This window comes from Oculina patagonica, chromosome 10, assembly GCF_052425735.1.
Source record: "Oculina patagonica isolate OP01 chromosome 10, crgOcupat, whole genome shotgun sequence".
Classification (NCBI taxonomy): Eukaryota; Metazoa; Cnidaria; class Anthozoa; order Scleractinia; family Oculinidae; genus Oculina; species Oculina patagonica.
The window spans coordinates 22635550-22656693 of record NC_135767.1 but is presented as its reverse complement, the minus strand read 5'-3'; the positions used below and the strand labels follow the sequence as shown (position 1 = coordinate 22656693).

At 37.8% G+C, this 21144-nt stretch overlaps 2 protein-coding genes across 3 annotated transcripts; both read right to left on the bottom strand.

Annotated features, from left to right (window-relative positions):
* Nucleotides 1–541: 541 nt before the first annotated feature.
* Nucleotides 542–6962, bottom strand: LOC144667079 (olfactomedin-like protein 2B). 2 transcript variants are annotated; one of them, XM_078528461.1, is made up of 8 exons: nucleotides 6626–6663; nucleotides 6427–6508; nucleotides 6074–6316; nucleotides 5250–5318; nucleotides 4696–4818; nucleotides 2657–2924; nucleotides 2057–2298; nucleotides 542–1451 (listed from the first exon to the last, which is right to left on the bottom strand). In XM_078528461.1, exons 3-8 carry the CDS (start codon nucleotides 6312–6314, stop codon nucleotides 1204–1206), a joined length of 1191 nt encoding a protein of 396 aa, XP_078384587.1. In that variant the 5' UTR covers nucleotides 6315–6316; nucleotides 6427–6508; nucleotides 6626–6663; the 3' UTR covers nucleotides 542–1203. The 2 variants fall into 2 exon arrangements, with proteins under 2 accessions (XP_078384587.1, XP_078384586.1); XM_078528460.1 differs by having other exon boundaries at nucleotides 6427–6962.
* A 5516-nt stretch (nucleotides 6963–12478) lies between these two features.
* On the bottom strand, nucleotides 12479–20245 carry LOC144667080 (uncharacterized). The gene is made up of 5 exons (XM_078528462.1): nucleotides 20059–20245; nucleotides 19888–19937; nucleotides 18460–18592; nucleotides 15900–16148; nucleotides 12479–14888 (listed from the first exon to the last, which is right to left on the bottom strand). Exons 1-5 carry the CDS (start codon nucleotides 20106–20108, stop codon nucleotides 14672–14674), a joined length of 699 nt encoding a protein of 232 aa, XP_078384588.1. The 5' UTR covers nucleotides 20109–20245; the 3' UTR covers nucleotides 12479–14671.
* Between the last annotated feature and the right edge of the window lie 899 nt (nucleotides 20246–21144).

Below are 21144 nucleotides of genomic sequence, written 5' to 3'. Positions count from 1 at the left end.
TAGTGTCGGTAAAGGCTTCTAGTTGCCACAGTTTCAAGCAAAATTACTTTTAAACGCGAATTTTAGTTGGGCCGTTTTAAAAAATACAGCCTCTTAAAGTTTTTGTGTATATAGCAGGCTTTTTGGGGGTCGTGTAGCAGATCTCGCGAGGACTCACAATGGCTCGCTACCCTTCAAGAGAACAATAGAACAAACAACATGGCCAATACCCCTAGCACCCCAAAAAAACAATAGCAACTTCTACACTAGGGGACCAGCAGGATGACAGACCTACAAGAACTGTAGCCTGTTCCAGGCCCTCAGTTTCGCTCAGCTGTTTTCGTTCGCCAATACCAATCGAGAGCCTGGAACAGGCATCTCAAAACAGAAATCTCTACATTCAGTTAATACAAAGGGCTGGTGTAATCAGTTACAAGACAGCGCTTGACCTTGCTCGCGAGTAGTATCGTATATCGTATATCGGATGACACGTTACAAGATAACGCAGCTTTTGTTGAAGAATCATTGAACACACGGCTAATTTTATTTGCGTTAATTTATTTTGACAAATTTCCTGGAAATTTTTTAAGATACCCTTGTGAAACGTCATCGCTTCTGCATGCATTGTGTGCCGTTTATTTCTTAAAGGCACTGTGTCACGGATTTCAGCTATATTCAGACATAACATCGAATGCTCTTTACTGACGTGCCAAAGGAGACTAAAGGACAATTAACAACAAAAGCACCGATGTTAAAATAATTACACATGAAAACGACCCCGTCAACTTACGATTGATTGAAGCATTATAGAAACCTGAAATCAATTCCGGATAGGAATGCATTTAACTAAGAGATCACATTTTTTTGTCAGAACTATCTACAGAACTCAAAGATAGGCTAAAAATCTGTTCCCATCAGAACTCATCATCTTTTGTTTATTTCTATCGCCATTATTTGTACAGCTAATTATCTATTGTTCAATACTACCGCCCACTTTTTATTTTGTGTCACCCGTTCTCCATTATTCTAGATGCAACTAAAGGACACCTACAAACGTTTACAATAAAGTTATTTTGACACACGAAGAAACACCAAATAGTTAACACAAAACAAGCGTAAGCCATGTATCTCATAAAACACGAGCAGCAGGAGAATATTTTTCTACCAGTGTATTATATGCCTCAACTTTAGTTTCCATTGCTAGCTTCTGGCTTCTTGTCCGTTTCAATTCCAAGTGAGGGAGTAAGTGACTTGATGCTGGTTATCCCATGCATACAGCACTCTTTCTCTGGGGTTGTAGTCCACCATAGAGTTGTAGCCGTACTGGTTTATGAACTGTATGTTGGGGTTCCATTGTTTTCCTGTCTTGGTGTCGTAAGCAAAGTTGATGGTTGTAGGACTTTCGTTATAGCTGTCGGTACAGTAGATCACCCCACAGGCCACAAAGGCATTGCCCATCGCATTCATCGGTTCTGTATGAAACGAACAAGGAATAAAAACAAGCCCTAACAAAACGCGCGAAGCGGTGAGATCAGGCCATAAAAGAATCATTGCTGTAGTTTTCTCAATGACATACCGCAACATGTGTTATAAAAACTTCCAGTTTTCTTTATTCTTGTTTAACGCACTCGCGCCAAGGAGGAAACTTTTGCATATGGCTTTACGGTGTTTTGCAAATGCCCCCTTCATTTTTTCATCTCTTTTTTCAGTGCCTTTAAGCAGTATGTTGTGTAATGCTATGCCATGTGACGCTATGCTATGCTATGCTATGCTATGCTATGCTATGCTATGCTATGCTATGCTATGCTATGCTATGCTATGCTATGCTATGCTATGCTATGCTATGCTATGCTATGCTATGCTATGCTATGCTATGCTATGTAATGCTATGCTTTGCTATGTGTTTGTCGCTCTCGCCCGGTCATAACAAATAAGGACTATGTTACAGAAAACCTGTTAAACCGGTCTCCTAGATATCTGTACTCGTTTGGCGCGTTGTTTGTACTTTAGACCTATCGAATTGAGTTGAATAACAAAGTATTCTTCTTCAAAATTAATTCCCAGAATTCGTTCTTACCAGTAGGCAAACTGTAAGTGTGGGTTATGACGTCATCATTAATTTTCGATGCATACAGTCGTCTGTTATCGCCAATGTTACCCCACAATACCCACAATCCCAGCTCGTCAACTGCCAGGTCCACTCCACTGTATCCACCCCACTGGTAAGTGATTTGCCTTGGCCTGTATTCGTTGAGAGTGATCTGGGCCTCGAGGCTTTCTGTGAGCAAATTGTACTTGTCGATATATTGCGTATTGGCCCTGTTATGAAGGGACGGAAAACCGGCAAGCCATCAGTATGTTTTAATGCATTAAAGCTAATACATTTAAGTTAATTTCGCCTGCTAATCTTGAAGCTCCCGGCTTCCAGTTGGCTTGATAACTAAGTTGGTAGCACTGCACCGTTATCATAGTGTTACGGACTTAAATCCCCAGTACCCTCCAAGCAATATTTTCAAGGCCTTCTTTTCAATCTTTAACCCGCAGTTCAAGTAAATGATATTTTAATTATTTTCACCTCCAATGGCAATATTAATTTATTTTTCTAAAAAGTATGCAAGCTGAAATTTTGACAGGCCTGAATTAAATTGAAAAAGCAAGCACAGGTTATATCTGTTACCTGTTGTAGTACAGGTTTGATCCATACACCACTCCGCCAGTTCCGTCCCACTGATAAGGCAGTGTGTACGTTTTACGCTTCACGCCTGCTTTGAATTGTTCCAAGTTTTCAAACTCTTCGACGACATTGTTTGTGTAGTAATTTTCCATTACAAAAATGGTATCATTCCCCATAACTCCTAGCGGATCTTTCATCCAGGCTCCTTGGGTGTACTGTCGGGAGTTATGAGTGACTGGACTGCCAACAGTCTTGATAGTAGTACAGCTCACTGCAGAGAAATCAACAGTAGTTTAATATTTTATCACCCAAGTACAAACAACTTGTGAAATTAGTACAAATTCCCGTTCCTGGTTATTACTTCTTCATATAGTTTTTAAAAGTTGTTACTTCGTTTCCATGAAGACTAAATAAATGACTTCAGCACGCGCAACACTCATTTACTGTCTCCTTCCACGGGTCCTCGAGCTCCTTCTTCTCCTCTGTCTCCCCTTCTTCTTCCTCTTTCTCCTCCTCCTTCTCTATCACCACCTTCTCCGTCTCTTTTCCTCTTCCTCGTCCCTGTCCTTCACCTTATCATTTCCCCTTCCTTCTGTTCCTCCTCCTCCACCTCTTCCTCTCTTCTTCCTCCTCTCTTTTTTTCATCCTCCTCCTTCACCTTCTCCTCCTCCTCCTCCTCCTCCACCTCGTCCCTGTCCTTCACCTTATCATTTCCCCTTCCTTCTGTTCCTCCTCCTCCACCTCTTCCTCTCTTCTTCCTCCCCTTCCTCCTCTTTTTCCTCCCCCTCCTCTGTACCATAACAAATTCAAAGTAATTTTCGATTTTGAGCATTTTATCAAAAAGCTTAAAAACTGCTCGATAGATTTTGTTGAAACTTTTGCCACGCATGCTTAATAATGCACAAAAATGTCACCCCAAAGTTTTGTTTAAATTGATTCACTGGAACAGTACTTAATTTAACGATAAAGAAGGCGTTTGAGCCGACAGAAAAAGTTGCGCCACAAAGGCGCTGTCAACAGAATTCCGCTAAAATATTCAGATCATTGTGTATGACGTTCCCCCGTGAAAAATGCATTTCTGGAACAAAAGAAACTAGTGGCGAAATTTGCATGAGAATAAGTACAAAAATGCAATTGATTATCTTTAGCATAATTTGTAAAGCGTGAATTGTAACGCAACTTTTTCGTCTGTCCCAACGCCTTCTTTATCGTAACATTTGAAAATGTTTCTAGTGAATCAATGGAAATAAAACTTTAGAATGAGTTGTCTACATTATCGAGCATGCGCGGTAAGCGTTTCAAAAAAAGTCTTTCGAGCCGTTTTTAAGATTTTTCAAAAAGGGCTGAAAATCAAATATTACTCAAAAATTATCACAGGAGTGGTCGTAAGATAAAAAACCTATTCTCGAAATTGCGATGAAGAAACTCTACAAAACTTCTACGGCGCCGAAAGATAAATCAAATACACATTTAGGTGTTATTTGAGGTAACTTCATCAACTTGGTGTTTGTATCTCGGTCTATTTATTATCATTAAGCAAAAATTACAATTTGAAGCATATTTGGGATTTATTCAAAGTCAAACATACAGAAGTTTTTTTATTCCCTAACCCTCGGACGTACAAGAGGGGTGGATGCCCCCCCCCCCCCCCCCCCCCGTAAGGTTTTTACGAAGTTTTGAAAAGAAGATTTACTTTACAATGCTGAAACTTTCAGTAGCTGTTCATTCATCCCTAGCGAAAATTTTGATATGTCAATCATGTGTCCATGATATTTGACGTTGCCATGGCAACGTCATAATTACAAGCAGGTCCTGTCAAAAATCGTCATTTTTAACACTTTTGTTTATTTTTCCCAGCTTTTGAAACAGAATTGTACCATTTGATATTTTTGCATTCCATAAGCATTCTGGCTTGACTTTGCATCAATCTCCGTTATTTTCTGACTTTCTAAGAAAATAGTGAAATCCAAGATGGCGGATCCAAGATGGCGGCTACAGCCAATGAACATACCGCAACCTTAAAGTTGTTTAAAATAACTTACCAACGCAACTTTTTCCATCTCCTGAAAATCCAGCTTTACATGTGCAGGTGTACGATCCTGGTGTGTTGCTGCAGACAGCATTGACGTCACAGCTATGAGAGTTGGAAGAACACTCGTCGATATCTAAAAGTTCATAATGAAGTCAGTAAGTGTCGTGTAAACTCCTTTTTGTTACTGAAGATTTAAATCCAATTGTCAAGTTAAGATGTGTTACCTAAACTTGCTTTAGTTTAGTTGAAAATAGTTTCAAAGATAAAAAATACATTATTAAAAAAAATTGTTGTTAAGTGTGGGAACTTAAGTGTGTTACTTGCAACACTGTCTTTTTCTTTGCTTGCAATTTTTGTTTTCTTGCTTTGTTTTTGGATGGATTTAGGACTGTATAATCTGGAATAAAATTGGCATTTCTTAATTCTTTTCTTTGTTTTGCATATGTATTGTTGTTCCGTCAAAATGAGAAAGTAAATTGCTTGTTCTTACTGCACGGTTTAAAAAAATCGTAGCTCACTGTTACCAAAACTGATTAGGTATCTCAACAAGGTGAATCAACGTACCTGGTTTGGGGTTGATCTTTTCTTGCAACTCACTGAAAGTTTCATTGAGTTCTTTTATCTTTGAGCAGGCTGAAACATAAAAATAAGCGAAATACTGTAACATGTTATCTTTACATGTGCAGATATTGATTCCGAAACATTTTCTGACCAGTTTGCCCTGTTTTAATGCTGAATGAGCCAAAGTGAATCGATATTAAGTCAAAACATCTTCGGATCTTTCTCGGTAATCTTCGGATATCTTCGGAAAATTTCGGAAAAAGTTCGGAAATGGTCGGTAACATTGGTAAGACCTTCGGACAGCATTTTGCAAATCTTCGGAAATCTTCGGAAAATGGTCGGAAATCTTCGGAAAGTCGTCGCAGACATCGTAAATAGTAGGTTTATATAATAAACAGAATATTACATGGTTGCTACGCTCACTCGTGAGATATCGATTTGAACACTCGAAGATAAATTTCACATCTCTGCACAACCATGTAATATCCTCTATATCTGTCTAAACACAACTGTAATGTGACACGTCGAAGGAATTCGAAAAGTCAAAGAGCAAATTACTAACGCTCCAAATGTAAAAAAAGTTTTCAACTTACGCTCTGAACAATACATGTGATAAGTATCAATATATTATGTTTCCCTTGGGACCGGTGATAAAACATGGTGAAAAACATTAAGATGTTGAGATTATGAATTTCACGTTTTCTGCCGGCCAGTCTTGGCAGCAAAATATAATAAAAGAAAAGCCGAGAGCATTTGTTTCACCATTACCCTTGCCACGAGGATTTTATGACTTTTCAGGCGTCAGAACTGATGTTGTGTATATTTACCTTTGCATTCTTTCAGTGCTTTTATCTCTTCTTCCTGCACTTTCGTCTTTTCTTCCTGCTCTTTTATCTTTTCTTCCTGTTCTTTCATCCTTTCGTTCATTTTTCTCACAGTTTCTTCTAATACTTTTGTCCTTTGTTTTAGCCGTTCTCCTTGTTTGGCCAGTACGGGTTTGACATCTTCCATAAGAACCATGAACAACAACAGGCAAGGTAAAATAACAATCTTTAGATGAGTGGCCATTTCTGTGGAACAAACAAAACGTTTTACATCGCAAGTGAACGCCATTTTCTTTTTTTTAGCGAGAATGTGTAACACGCATTAAAATTTTACAATCACAGCACGCCCTACTCACCCTGAACAGGCGCCAATATATACGTTTAGTAAACGAAGCTTACGTTCCAAAGTTGCCACTTTAGTTTTCAAACGGTCCAAACCTGCAAAGAATAAATATACGAACGATTAGTCAGAAACCATGTACATATTACACATCAAAACATAATTCAAGACACACTGAGAAAAAAAAAAATAGCAGAAAGAGCACTAAAACATACTTCGTCTCTGGTTGCCCCAGCTCAATGTGGTCTTCTGGAAATGAGCATGCACTGGCATTTAAGAGGACAATGTTAAGGGTGAAGATGACATGTAGTTTTCCTATTGGTTGTTGTCGACTTCACGAGATGTACCATTGGTTGCCTTGAAAATGCTCTGACTACCGTTGCTAAAGTGAAAATAATTCCCTAGCAATTTTACCGGCGGTTCAAACATGTGATCTTGTCGGAGGAAAAATATTGGTTTTAAAGTCAAAAGCCAAGTCTGATGTAAGACTTTCAAAAATACACGCTTGCGCAGATGATTTAAGAACTAAAGGACAAAAACGAAAGGTTTTAGTAGAACGTCTTGGGTGGAGGCAATGTCTACCGATCATTTCAGTCATTGCGCGGGCCTCTTAAGAATGAAATATAATTTTGCACATGATGGTTGCCAAGCATTATTCGTTTTTAAACGCCAACAGGTCTAATATAATTCTTCGCGTTATTCTCACATCACAATGCTTGGAAAAGCCTTCGTTGACGTCTACTCCAAATGACTAGCCAATTTTGCTACATTCAGGCAGTGGTCTTATAACGATTGATTGTTGTGCTAGTAATTCAGCTGAGATACTCTGCTCTTATTTCTGCTCAGAAAGATATTTTCCAGGCTACTAAAAATTATGCTGAGATATAGTTATTCTGCTCACAGTTGTAATTAGTTATCTTGTTCTGCTCTCAATTATTTCGCAGATGTACCTTTTCTGCTGGAAATTCTGCTCAGATGTTCCTATTGTACTCGACATTCTGCTTAGATATTAATAGCTCTTCTGCTAGAATTTCTGCTCAGAATCACTGCTATTCCATTCGCGTTCTGCTCAGTTAAGTATCGAAAAAAATTTAATCTCACAAATGTTACTGATTGGGGAGATATTTTCGTTTAAGCAATGCTGTTGATTTTGACACTAGCCTGCGTGACTCGTGAAATGGCATTTCTTTACTATTTGTGAACTTCAAACTGTTATGAATTAATAAACACTAAACAATGGACAGAAAAATCATTTCCTTAAAGACCTTATTAAAAAAAACATAAGTTTATCGTTCAAAGGAATTTTCATAACACTTGATGCATGCTAGTGGATGAGATCCCTTCACGTAATATATCAAACACGAGAGGCAGTGTTTCATCAGGATATCCAAACACCGAGAAGAGAGTTGAAAATAGGACGCGCAGCGGAGTATTTTTAACGAAATTTGAGGTGTTTGGATAGCCGATGAAACACTGTCTCGAGTGCTTGATATATCTTCTCAATCGAAATAAAAACCAAGGAGTAAACGGAGAAATAAAATCGTAAAAATCTATGCTAATTAAGATCGGGTATCCAAACCACCGTCACGGTTATGATTTTCATTGTGTTAGCTTTATGTATTATTAATGAGTTTGAGAAGCAAACAAAAACAGCAAAATCCGTCTCAAGTCGACGGCGCGCATTTTCAATTTTCTTTTAAAGCGTAGATCATGTCAACAAAATAAGTTCATAACACATTTATAAATTTCCGTTCCTTTGTCCATAAGTACATTTAATTGTTGAAAACTTCGCTTCCTTTTTCTGCGTTTCAGAAAAAACTGGCTACGCGGTTTTTGGTTTAATATTTGTTTAAAGACTAAAAGGTATTTTAGCTGGGTAGGAGGCACTGACTACGCGATACGGTACGTGGCTTTAAAGAACGAGGAATAAAATTAGTTGTGTACCGACGGTATACCTACAGCTTCACGAAATGTCGGCTCAATGTGGCAGTCGGGCAGTTGAATCGGCACCTGATCAAACCTTTCTTCGCTCTTTGATATTTTAAGGTGGCTCAACTGGATTTTCAAGGGGTAACACCGCTCAAGTTTGAGAATTGACTACGTCGCTATTAACAATGATATCGAAAAACGATCACCACAGTTGTATTAGATAAAGATGAAATTTTTTTATGACCAGTGTTATATTGACATCGGAGTTGCCATAGCGACGAAATGACGTCATTACGTTTTTTACTTTCGCTCGTATTGCTCGGCATCAGGAGATTTTTTCGAAAATCGCTCGAAGGAGCTTGTACCACACATAGCTGCCTCGATGTTGGCAAAGTTTGAACAAATTCTATGAGAGCGTTTTCGAAATATTTGGGGATGAAGTTTTCATGGCTATAAATACAGTCAAAAACATACTAACGAGAAAATGGGGTAATATCTAAAGAAAACGACGCGCCTGTGAATTGCAATTTCATCTTATAGTAGTTTGATTCCCTTTAAAATCGTGTGTAAAACAGTGGTGGGGATTGCTTTGGTCGATTGCGAGAAAAAGGAATTTGATGAGCGTGCGTTCAGGTGCTCTTGTTGCCATTTTTGTTTATAATTTGGTCTCTGCCTACAAAAAAGACAATAAATTAAAAACCGCTCGATGAATGTTTTTTAAAAATTTGACAAACTTGAGGTTTGTCATCAATTGATAAAGCTTGCAAGTTTCAAGCTCATTGAAAACATTTAAGGCAGTAAAATTGGGCCTCCAATGTACTGATTTTTTTCTCGAAGATTTCCTGTTTACAAGCGAGTGTCCTCATTATTCACGGGTATTGTTTTCAATTGTCATATCTACGTGCATCACTCCAGCAAAACAATTAATTTGCATTAAACAGGACGTTCGATTGCTTTCCGAAAATTTTTCCGAAGCATGCTAATCTGCCTTGGGGTGAGAATAGCAATGACAATATATGCAGAATAATAGCTTTCGTTTTCTGGACAGAGGCCATTGACATTAATAGCCCGACAAATGCTGTTACAATTTTTTAAGCAATATAAGCATGTTTCGGAAAATTGTTCGGAAAGCAGTCGAGCGTCCTATTTAATGCACATGAATTTTTTTGCTGAAGTCGTGCACGTGGATATGAAACTTGAAAACAATACCCGTGAATAATGAGTACACTCGCTTGTAAACACGAAATCTGCGAGAAAAAATCGGTACATTGAAGGCCCAATTTTACTGCCTTAAATGTTTTCAATGAGCTTGAAACTTGCAAGCTATATCAATTGATAACAAACCTCAAGGTTGTCAAATTTTTAAAAAAAGTCATCGAGCGGTTTTTAATTTATTATCACTTTTGTAGGCATAGAACAAATTATAAACAAAAATGGCAACAAGAGCACCGGAACGCACGCTTATCAAATTATTTTTTCTCGCAATCGACCAAAGCAATCCCCACCACTGTTTCACACACGATTTTAAATGGAATCAAACTACTATAAGATGAAATTGCAATTCACAGGCGCGTCGTTTTCTTTAGATATTACCCCATTTTTTCGTTAGCATGTTTTTGACTGTATTTGTAGGCCCGAAAACTTCATCCCCAAATATTTCAAAAACGCTCTCATAGAATTTGTTCAAACTTTGCCAACATCGAGGCAGCCATGTGTGGTACAAGCTGCTTTGAGCGATTTTCGAAAAAATCTCCTGATGCCGAGTAATACGAGCGAAAGTAAAAAACGCAATGACGTCATTTCGTCGCTATGGCAACTCCGATGTCAATATAACACTGGCCATAAAAAAAATTCATCTTTATCTAATACAACTGTGGTGATCGTTTTTCGATAGCATTGTCAATGGCGACGTAGTTAATTCTCAAACTTGAGCGGTGTTACCCCTTGAAAATCCAGTTGAGCCACCTTAAAACACTCTCATTTCCGGTAATATTATACTCCATACAAGTTTATTTGTAAGGCTTATTAATAGTAATGTCTTTCAGTTTCAACAACAGCACTCACTTTCACATTGAAACTCCTAGTACAATTCATGACACATTCATTGTGGAAGGAAAAACAGACAAATTTTACATTAAAATCTCATAATATTTAATTTACAAGATGGCTGTCCCACGTTTGGTACACGTAAAAAGGTAAAGGTAAAGCAACTTTATTTATACACGGTTTGTGTTTAAAGCTAGAAGCTTGTGGGGCCGTGTATATGAAACAAATACTGAACAAATATAATATATTAAATAAACGTAACATGATTAAAAATCCCAACTGGCAGGAGGCAGACCAGTTGGCTATTTACAAGCATGACCGAGGATTTGAACTCGGGACGACCGAGAACAAATCCAGATAGTGGTCAGAACGGGACTTGAACCCGGGACCTCCAGATTTCAAGTCCGGCGCTCTAACCACTCGGCCGCGCTGCCTCCGTTTTATTAGAGACCTGAAAGTAAAATCCCACCTAAAGTTGTAACTTTTCGGAAATAGTAACAGAGAAAAGTTTGCTAAAACCCAAACGAAACGCAACTTTACTGCAATAATAAAGTAAGACAAGACTTTCGGAAATAGACGCTTGAACAGATAAAGGTAGTGTACTAAATGGTAGTAAAACCTACGGTATTAATAAAATGTCTTGCTTGTGCTGGATATTCTGCTGAGATACTCTGCTCTTGTTTCTGCTAAGATAGGTATTTTCTTCTGAAAATTATGCCGAGATATAGCTAATCTGCCCTCAATTCTAATCAGTAATATCTGTTCTGCTCTCAATACTTTCTCAGATATATTTTTTCAGATGGAAATTCTGCTCCGATGTAGCAACTGTAATCGACATTTTTTTTCTGTTCTGAACCACTGCTACTTCATTTGCTTTCCGCTCAAGTATGGAAAAACATTTTCATATCATAAGTGTTTTTTAAGAAATATAGAAATATTTTCGTGTAAGAAGTGCTGCTGATTTTGGCTTGTGATATGCCATTTCTTTATCACTGGTGAACTTCAAACTGGGTTATATATATTTTTTTTATCATTACTTTAAATGGAAGCAACTAGAAGCTAATTTATAAATTAAAGTATTGGGAAACCAAAAACGAAACAAACCAAAAGAATAGTTGGTTATTCTTAATTCTTATTTCTTGATACTTAATTATTTATAACCGTGGTTAAAAGTGATTGATTTAAACTATATATGTATTTGCCGGATGGGCGGCCTCGGGCAGCATTTTCAAGGCCGAGGTCACAGGTTTTCACAATACGGACCGACCTTAAGCCGGTAAATAAATTATTTATTTTTTACCTTCTTTAATGTGTTTGGTTAAAAAACGTACAAAGATTTTCTTGCAAAATGTGTTTGTATTATACGCGCGCATCCAATGTTGAGTCGATCGCTAAGCTACGACAAGAGTGAAGAATGATCTGTTTGCCATAAGAGCCTACTTCTTAACAAAATAAATTCGCTAAAATGAAGATTTTTCAAGGAAAAGTTCACCAGAAAAAAGGGAAGAGCATCTAAAATAATTAAAAAAACACAATGTAGAACCAAAACAGAGCATAAAAAATTGGCAAGTTGCCAAACACTTTAAGGTGGCCCGCGGGTATTTAGGGAGGCTGACAGTTCCCTTTTTAAGCACGTTTAAAACAGGAAAACGTGAAGCGATTGCTTAGATTTTTGAGAATCCGAAAGAATAATCCTTCAATTATATAAAGTCATGAATTTTACGGCGATCAAACACGATTTGTTTAAGTTATGAACGAATTTCGGAAGCCTTCGTTTTTTAAATGCGATTATTTTTAAAATGCCCGCGGGGCACCTTAAGTTAATTTAATAATCCTACTTCTCGGACTTGAAAGCACTTACAACACATATTTCCTAGCTATTTACATTTGTTTTTAACGAGTCAATAACCTCTGTGCTGATTCCCAAAGTATTTTGTTTTGATAAAAAGTTTGCGAAAGTGGCTGGATGAAGCTGAAATGTGTAGTTTGGTCGCCTGCACACGGCACAATAGTTGCGAGAATTAATTTGACTTTTTTAATAAAGCATCTCATTTTCTTGAATGGCGATCAGCAGTATTTGGTTTTGGAGAAAAGTAGCAGTAAAACAATATGTTTGAAAGGATAAATCGAGTCTGTAAATCGGCGACTTGCAGTTAACCGCAATGGCGTGAAAATCAGTGCGAATGTAATCTCGTTCCCAGATCTCGCGGGCGTGCTCGTCAACCCGCGAGATCTGGGAACGAGATTAGTGCGAATGCACAAACAACGATCGACAAACCACGGCCACAAAGCTATAACTTCATTTTGTCAATAAAGAGAATGAATACGCGCCTTTTGGAAACTTCAAGCCTTTCAATTTCGCTGCTAATTTTCTCTTTCAAATTTAATACGGTTACAACTACATCGATTTGGAGAGCAAAACTGTCATTGTGTTTGTTCGTGTTTGGGTGGCGAAATGGTAATTATATCCGAGATTCGCCGAGACGCCGAGAACCTGTTCCGAAAATTTCCCACTGAGTCTTAAACGATTTTATACTGCAAGACTGAAAAAAACGAGAATTCGTGACTCATCACAAAGGCTCTCGAGATTTCGAGATACCCATGATTTCTGGACACCTTCGGGACCACCATTTGGTGTCCGTACTACAGGAAGTTCTTAGTAATGAGAGCTATTTTCATTAATTCTTATTCGTCGGGACTTCAACTCCTGTCCATAATAACAGGGTGTCCGTAATAGCGAGGTGCCCGCAAGGCGAGAGTTGTCTGAACCATTCGCCACCCCCAATACACAGGAACAACCGATGTTACTCAAATCAAGGTAACGTTTAGAGCTTCCGTTTACTGGTCGTTTCGTTTAAATTATTCGTTATGTTAGTTTTTGGCTCAATTTAGTCAGTGCTCGAATGATAAATTTATTTACCCATTCGAATATTACAACCGAACATATAGATAATGAGCTTAATTTAAGGTGGCTCAAAACAGTTTCTTGCATTTTTCAGCACCTCAACTTTGACGGATCAATACATCTACTCATTTTCAGTTGACACATCAAACAGACGCTCAATCACTGTAGCCTCGTTACCAGAACCTCTCCCTCTCTTGGGAGGGGGGGGGGGGTAAACAAGTTGAGATTATTTTCTTGACATTACAACGGCATAACCTGTTTACCTGCAACGGTATAGCCTGTTAAAAACACCATTAATTTTAGCTTTAAGGGCCTATAACTCAAAAACAAGTCCGGTGACCCCCAATTTTTATTATAGAACTGTATTCAACAAGATCAGATGCAACTTTCGGGCGAACTTAAAAAAAAAACTGCACATGGGGTTCAGAGCCACCTTAAATTTACGAACATTTTAGAGGTGGCTCTAAATCACAAAAACATCAAAACATTGCAAAATCATTAAAAAGTATGGCGAAGCAATGGGGAGCCCCCGTGATTCACGAATGAAAATAAAAGCCGAGGCTTAATGGGGTAAAGCACCAATTAAGCTTATCTATTGATTAATTCTAAAGGATTAGCTAAATCGTTGTCTCCGGCTCCGAAAAATACGTCAGTCTCAAGCAATTTCAGCAATGTTATATTTTATCGTACATACCAGCAGGTTCCGAGAGACATATATCGACAATGTGGCTGTTATAAACAGCTTTCTTCTGTTAGAAGAGGCACACATCAAGAAGAATAAGTTCCTCGATACCTTGTAATTTCGGCCAAGAGGCCGCAACATGTAACAAAAAAATTCACACAAAAAAGACAGTAGCGAATCTAGAGAAGCCGGGCCTCTTCCTATTCTGCACCCTCGCTCTACCACTGAGGCAAGAAAGGGCCCTCATTCGTTCCTCTTGTGATTTGGAGGAAAAAAGGTCCCATCTTAACTATTAAAAAAGGAAACGCTTTTCTATTAAAGCTATGCGGTTTGGACACATTAACATATTTTCTTTTCTATTCTAAAAGAAAAAAACAAGTGATCAGTTGTCCAATAGCGAAGCGCGCGAGTGACGTCACGACTCAGACAAGACACAGAGAAACAAACCGATATGGCGGACGATTTTCCTAAATCGCTTTCTAAAACAGCCGGTGTTCCTAAATCACTATCATGAAACGAAAACTTCGTCTAGATTCCTTCTTTTTATCTCAGAACACGCTGATCTTTTCTGAGCCTCGTTGGGGTTATATTCATTTGCATTCTATCTTTAGACCTCGCGCGCGTCGCTATTACATAGTTTTACAGCGAGAGTCTTATGGTATCGTAATATCAGATTGAAAGTAAGATTTTTACATGGATTCAACAGTCCCCCGGACAGCGATCACATTTAGGTTTGCTATATGGTATCCTGTAACTGGCACACTGATCAGTTTCTGTTGCCCAAGGATCTTTATCGTTGTTACAAAACGGATTGAAGGCACCAATGACGCTGTTCAATACAGCAGAGGCCTTGTCGGATGGATTGCACATAGTCTGCCAGGCCAAGGTTGTACACGTTTTGGCTTTACCACGTTTCCTATAAGCATGATATATAAAATAACTTATTTCGAAAGGACAAAACTATAGCCTGTTAACTTATTTAAACATTATCCAAATTTCTTAAGATTCCACGCGAAAACTTATTTCTGATACAGTTACTTGACAGACATTCATGTGGTATATTTGATACCTCATAGGAAAAACTCACTACGCGGCTCTCTTTGGAGCTATATATGTATGTCCTTAATCCCAGGTTTCTTTCTTGAGGATCTTTTAAAGGAAGACATGTTCCCTTGATCCCTCAGAAATTAAACATTTCTCACTTCTCCCCATTTTTTTAAAAAAAAAATTGTTTCCCTTAGCGTTCCAAGACTAATTCATGTTAATAAAAGAGATATCGCTTTTTCCCTTTAAATTATCTGAAAGTATCCCTGGATCCAAAGAAATAATTATATGACTATGTTCCCTTGTTTCCAAAACCCTAGAAGGCAATAGATCTAACATCATTCCATGGGAAAGAATTCAGTTCACGAATAGAGACGTCTGTTTTAACAAAGGCAACGGGAAGCAAGCGAATGTATAGCTTTTTGTCACTTTTGAGCGATAAGTAATCGCATTGAAAATACGGTTACGTAATTTGAGGCAATTTCAGCTCCGAATAACATTGACCCAACTGAAATATAATATTAAACGGATTTTAAAAGGTAAAAGAGCTCTTACACATGGATGGAAGAAACAGAAGGACATTAAAATGGATTTGCCTTTGGCTTAAAATACATAGGGCGAACTTTTTAAGGAGATCATCTTAGTTTGTATAAAATGTCATTTATAACGCTTGAGAACCATTCTTGTTCGTTTCTTTTGTTATGAAGCCGAGATTTTCTTTTGACTGTTATCCTTCCAATTTGCACTTGAAACGAACTAAACTAAAACAATGAACTAAAACAAGCAGAATTGTCTAGACTATTGTGACCAAACTACCATGACCTGACCCCTTTAAACAAAAATTAGCTTTTATACCTAAACAAAAAGGTCTTATGCCACATACCTGCATAGAGAAGGATCCGACCTATCTTTGGAAAACGTTGTCGCGAAGTCATTGACGCACTGCTCAACTTTGTTTTTGTGCTTATCGGAGCATGGTGATAAGGAGAATACAAGAGGTACCTCCAGGTCAAAACCGCTGCAGTAAAGTATCTGGATCTCCCTTATGTTAGCCACATCCACTCTTTTTGAGTTACCTAAGCAGCTCTCGGTTTTATGTAGGGAACGGTAGTACAGGATCCAAAACTGGAGCCTTAACAGACAAAGAGCACAAAATTAAAATAAAATAAAAAATAATAATTGTTAAAAGGATTTATAGCTGGTGCAGCCGTAGTGTCAGCTATTTCTAGTACGTTTGTGCTTAAGGTGGCTCGACCCAGTTTTTTTCTAGCGATACCTATCAACTTTGAAACCCTCATACTTAAAGGGATTAATGTCAATGATAAAACTACTATATCACATGCATTACACATAGACTGAACTGCAATATGATATAAATTTTTTGGCGATCAGAATGAATATCACGTGGCAATGACGTCACACAGGGTTTTACTCTGAATCGAATTTTAGGCGGTAACCGCATTTTCTCTCGAGATCCTCCACGCTACGTATACCTTGGGTGTTTGCCTTCATCTCAGTGGAGTTTCATCGAAATCTACAAGAGGAATTTTGAAATATCTTGGAATTTCTTTTTAGATGGTATAATTTATGCGTAAAATAAAGTCAAGACTTCATATAAAGAAATTTGCTTCTTTTTTTATGTTTAATGAGAGGATTTAGCCCCCATTCCTTTTAGAAATGTCCCATATAGTACATCTAAACCTTTAGAAGAAAGTAGACTTGCGCGATTTCGAAAAATATGAAAATATCTTAATCGGAGAAGAGCTGAATGTTTAGCTCTATTTACCATTTTACGGCTACTTTTGCAAAAAAGCGATTATTTCAAAAACCCGTCGATGAAATTTTTCCAAAATTTTTCAGGATGAAAAATAATCAGTACACCACACAATCCCTAAATTTCATGCTCATTGAAAATTTCTAAGGTTGTCTAAACTAAACGCAAAATTGAGTAAACATTGAAGCGATGTCGAAGTTTGAGATAATTTTGTGCTCTGGGATTTCCTTTTGTTTCGAGTTAAGCACAACATCGAATTCCTGTGCACCACGCGTGAAATGACTTCGCTTGGCTACCTTCCGAAAGCTTTTCGAAATCTTTCCGAAATATGGAACAATGGAAAAGAAATTGTCACGCATTAGCTTTTAATTTCTTGTTGGGTCGACGTCTTGGCTGAGATAAAAGTTAACCGGCTTTGAGTTTGGTGTTGTGTGACTGCTTTCTTCAGTTGGAAATGTATTCATTCATCCAGTATTGTTTACTTGAACTCGATGAGAATATTACCATATTCCGAACTATTTCGGAAAGTTTTCGGAGGGTAGCCAAGCGTGGTCATTACACGCGTGGTGCACAGGAATTCGATGTTGTGTTTAAATCGAAACAATAGGAAATCCCAGAGCACAAAATTATTCAAAACTTCGACATCGCTTCAATGTTTACTCAATTTTGCTTTTAGTTTAGAAATTTAGGGATTGTGTGGTGTACTGATTATTTGTCACCCTGAAAAAATTTGAAAAAATTTCATCGACGGGTTTTTGAAATAATCGCTTTTTTGCAAAAGTAGCCGTAAAAATGGTAAATAGAGCTAAACATATAGCTCTACTCCGACTAAGATATTTTCATATATTTCAAAATCGCGCAAGTATACTTTCTTCTAAAGGTTTGGATGTACTATATGGGACATTTCTTAAAGGAATGGGGGCTAAATCCTCTCATTAAACATAAAAAAGAAGCAAATTTCTTTATATGAAGTCTTGACTTTATTTTACGCATAAATTATACCATCTAAAAAGAAATTCCAAGATATTTCAAAATTCCTCTTGTAGATTTCGATGAAACTCCACTGAGATGAAGGCAAACACCCAAGGAATACGTAGCGTGGAGGATCTCGAGAGAAAATGCGGTTACCACCTAAAAATCGATTCAGAGCAAAACCCTGTGTGACGTCATTGCCACGTGATATTCATTCTGATCGCCAAAAAATTTATATCATATTGAAGTTCAGTCTATGTGTAATGCATGTGATGTAGTAGTTTTGTCATTGACATCAATCCCTTTAAGTATGAGGGTTTCAAAGTTGTTAGGTATCGCTAGAAAAAAACTGGGTCGAGCCACCTTAAAGCAGACAACAAGCACAAAATTAAATAAAAGAAAAAAATTAAAAGACAACACGAATTTTTTAAAGGCATTAAACAATAGCAAATAAATTATATACTTTTAGCCTAGCAGATAATTAAATAAAAACCGCATTTTTATGTCGATAGGCCTGTTTTTTGGGTGGTTAGTGCAACAGCAATTTAAGATTTTAAATGGAATATAAGAGGTTTTCAGTGCAGGCAAGAAGGTAAAGAAGGATCAACCTGTTGAAATTAGACACTAAAACGACACGGATTGTACATTATTGGACAGTACTTTTGGATTCCCTTTCATTAAAATTACGTAGTCTTACCCACAATCTGCAGCAGGGTCCTCATATAATCTTTTAAAGAAGTGTGATTCATATTCCCGGAGAGTACAGTAATATTCCATGAAGGGGCAGTTGCCAAAGGCTGGTAGATCAGCAGCACAGTGCTGCAGGCAACCTAAATTTCGATCAATCAGACAATCGATCAATCAATAAACCAATCATTTAATTGAAGTATTATTAAACTTATTAAACTTGCCCTTTTCTATCAAATAGGGTGATTAGTTATTTCTCTTACAAATATAAACTGAGAATGAATCAGATTTTTTAAAGCAAGAATTTTAACTTATATTTTTAATCTTTTAATCACGGTAAAATGATAACTTTACTTCATTGTGTCGAAGTTTGAAAGAGTTTGAAGCTAAAATATAACAGAGAAAAAACAGCTTTTGCTATTTGTAATGAGAAGAGCAGTGACAGACCAAATTATGAGCTGATAAGCTGCGTGGATATGCCTATACGGCGTACAGAATTTATCTTTTCAGTAACTGTCTAGCAGGGGAGGCGCCATGGTTAGCGCGCAATGGTTAGCGCGCAGAACTCCGGAGCATCCCATCCAGGGGGGAAAAGAAATATTTCTAGCTGCTTAATGCTATCAAAACCGGGAAAAGCTCGGGCAGTAAGCTCCTCTCGAGGCTGCCCAAATTTCTAGCAATAGTTTTTGCGGACCACGATGGACCGCTAGATCATCCTTGTGGCGTGACATACTGGGCTTCTTCCTTGCTTCGCCTAGCGTCAACCTTACTTCTTACTTTGGGGTCTTGTTTCGGCTGATTGCTTCTGCGGTTCAGTTTCGGAAAAGGGAAGAAACATTATTTTTCAAAGGAACAATTCCATTTTTCCAGTGAGCAGTTACAGAAGTTACAGAACGCAACCTAATTCAGTCGATCATAACACTAATGGAGTCCTAAAGCAGCCCATCGACTCTGCAGACTCTGCAATGCAACTAAATCAAATTTAACGACCTCTTACGGTAATCCCACGAACTCCAAACAATACCAGACTCAATCGAAAACTGTGTATTATAGACTAGACAGTCTGTCTACCGTCGTTGTTGTAATAGATTAAGATTCGTTACATTATCTCATTCGTCTGCATGAAAGCCAGATATACTTGCAAACAAAGCCATCACCAGCAAGTAATTTTTTGTAGATAATGTTTTACAAAATGCTTTTGATTTGTCTTTGTTAACTGCAGTTTACCATGAATAACGTTTGCACATTAGTTCAGCTCTGTTTAAGTGCAGTACGGTACGGTTTGGTTATTAGTCAATCAATATATAGTCTGTTGTCATGGGCATTATTTAAATGACAAGATTTGAGGCGAGCTGCATGTGTGTTCGCTATAAGTTAACCACGTATGGACAAGATGGAGTTATACAAACATATATAAATTACTAGAGATTGCACTCACCTACAGCCAGAGTAACTGCAAAGATGGCTCTTGTAATCATTATTCCGAGACTAGAAACAACAAGATTATGAAACAAGGAAGAGAAATAAAAAAGCTTGCACTCGGCCCGTATCACGACTTTGAAGGAACCGTTACTTTAGTTACAAACGAAGTTGATTGTCGATCAAATACCTGAATGAGGATGTACGAATCATGTACAGTCGTAAAATTGGTGCAAACATCAAATAACAAAGATGGTTTTGTTTAACATGACCTGCGGCTGTCTCCTCGCACTGAATTCTGGATAAAGTAACGCCATACACTTGAAAGCTGTCAGAAAGGTAAATTTGTCCCAGAACTCGAGCCCCCTGTCCCGAAGTATTCGCGAGGCATTTGCACGAAGAAAAGGTCCAGTAGGGATAGGTGATTCTGGGGACGAGAATGTTGTAAACTTTAAGATAGATATATTTAAAAAAAAAATGAAAAAAAAATTGAGTCAGAAAAGAGAAGGATAAAAGGGTATTTACTCCGGCTGGTTAACTTCTTGTCATCCGGGATATTGCTTTATGAATTTTAAATGCGAATGAGGCACACGTGATTTGAATCTTCTTTCGCTGTAGTATTCTCAAATAGCGAAGACAATTTCTCCCTCCCTTCACACTCTTTCTTTCAACTGAAATTAGCAAAAGGCCATTTATAAACCTCGCGTTGTTTGAAAACAAAGTACCCTAAAAAGGAATAACGAAATCTCGTGAAGACGACAATCTGTGCTTGAATGATTTCATCAGCCCTCATTTTTTTTTTTTTTGTTTTCTCAGAAACGAATAGGTATTGCTTTCGATCCGATGTCAACTATTAACACAGTGGGGCGCGCTACTTTTCAATTAGAAGAACGCTTCTAACCACAATGTCAACACATTTTTACATAACGTAGACATTCTAGCTTTATTTTCTATCTTATTTTTGTTGACTTTGTAAATTTTCCACCAATAGGAGCGCTTAGAAGAGCAAACACGGTTGTCTGGTATTTGCGCGCACGGAGTTCCATTCTTGTTCTCTTCGTTCTGGAAAGGCCAAATTGAAAGCAAAGGGGGAAAAGGACAAAGGAAATTGCATGCATACGAAAAAGTCACCGTTTCGCAATTCTTTTATTCAGGGGCGGATCCAGGGTTTTTCAAAGGGGGGGGGGGGGGGTGGCTGTTTATCAATATTTTTGTTTACTATATTGTTCAAGCCCCAGTTTTTCATGTGGTGGGGGGTCTCAGGCTTTTAGGAAGT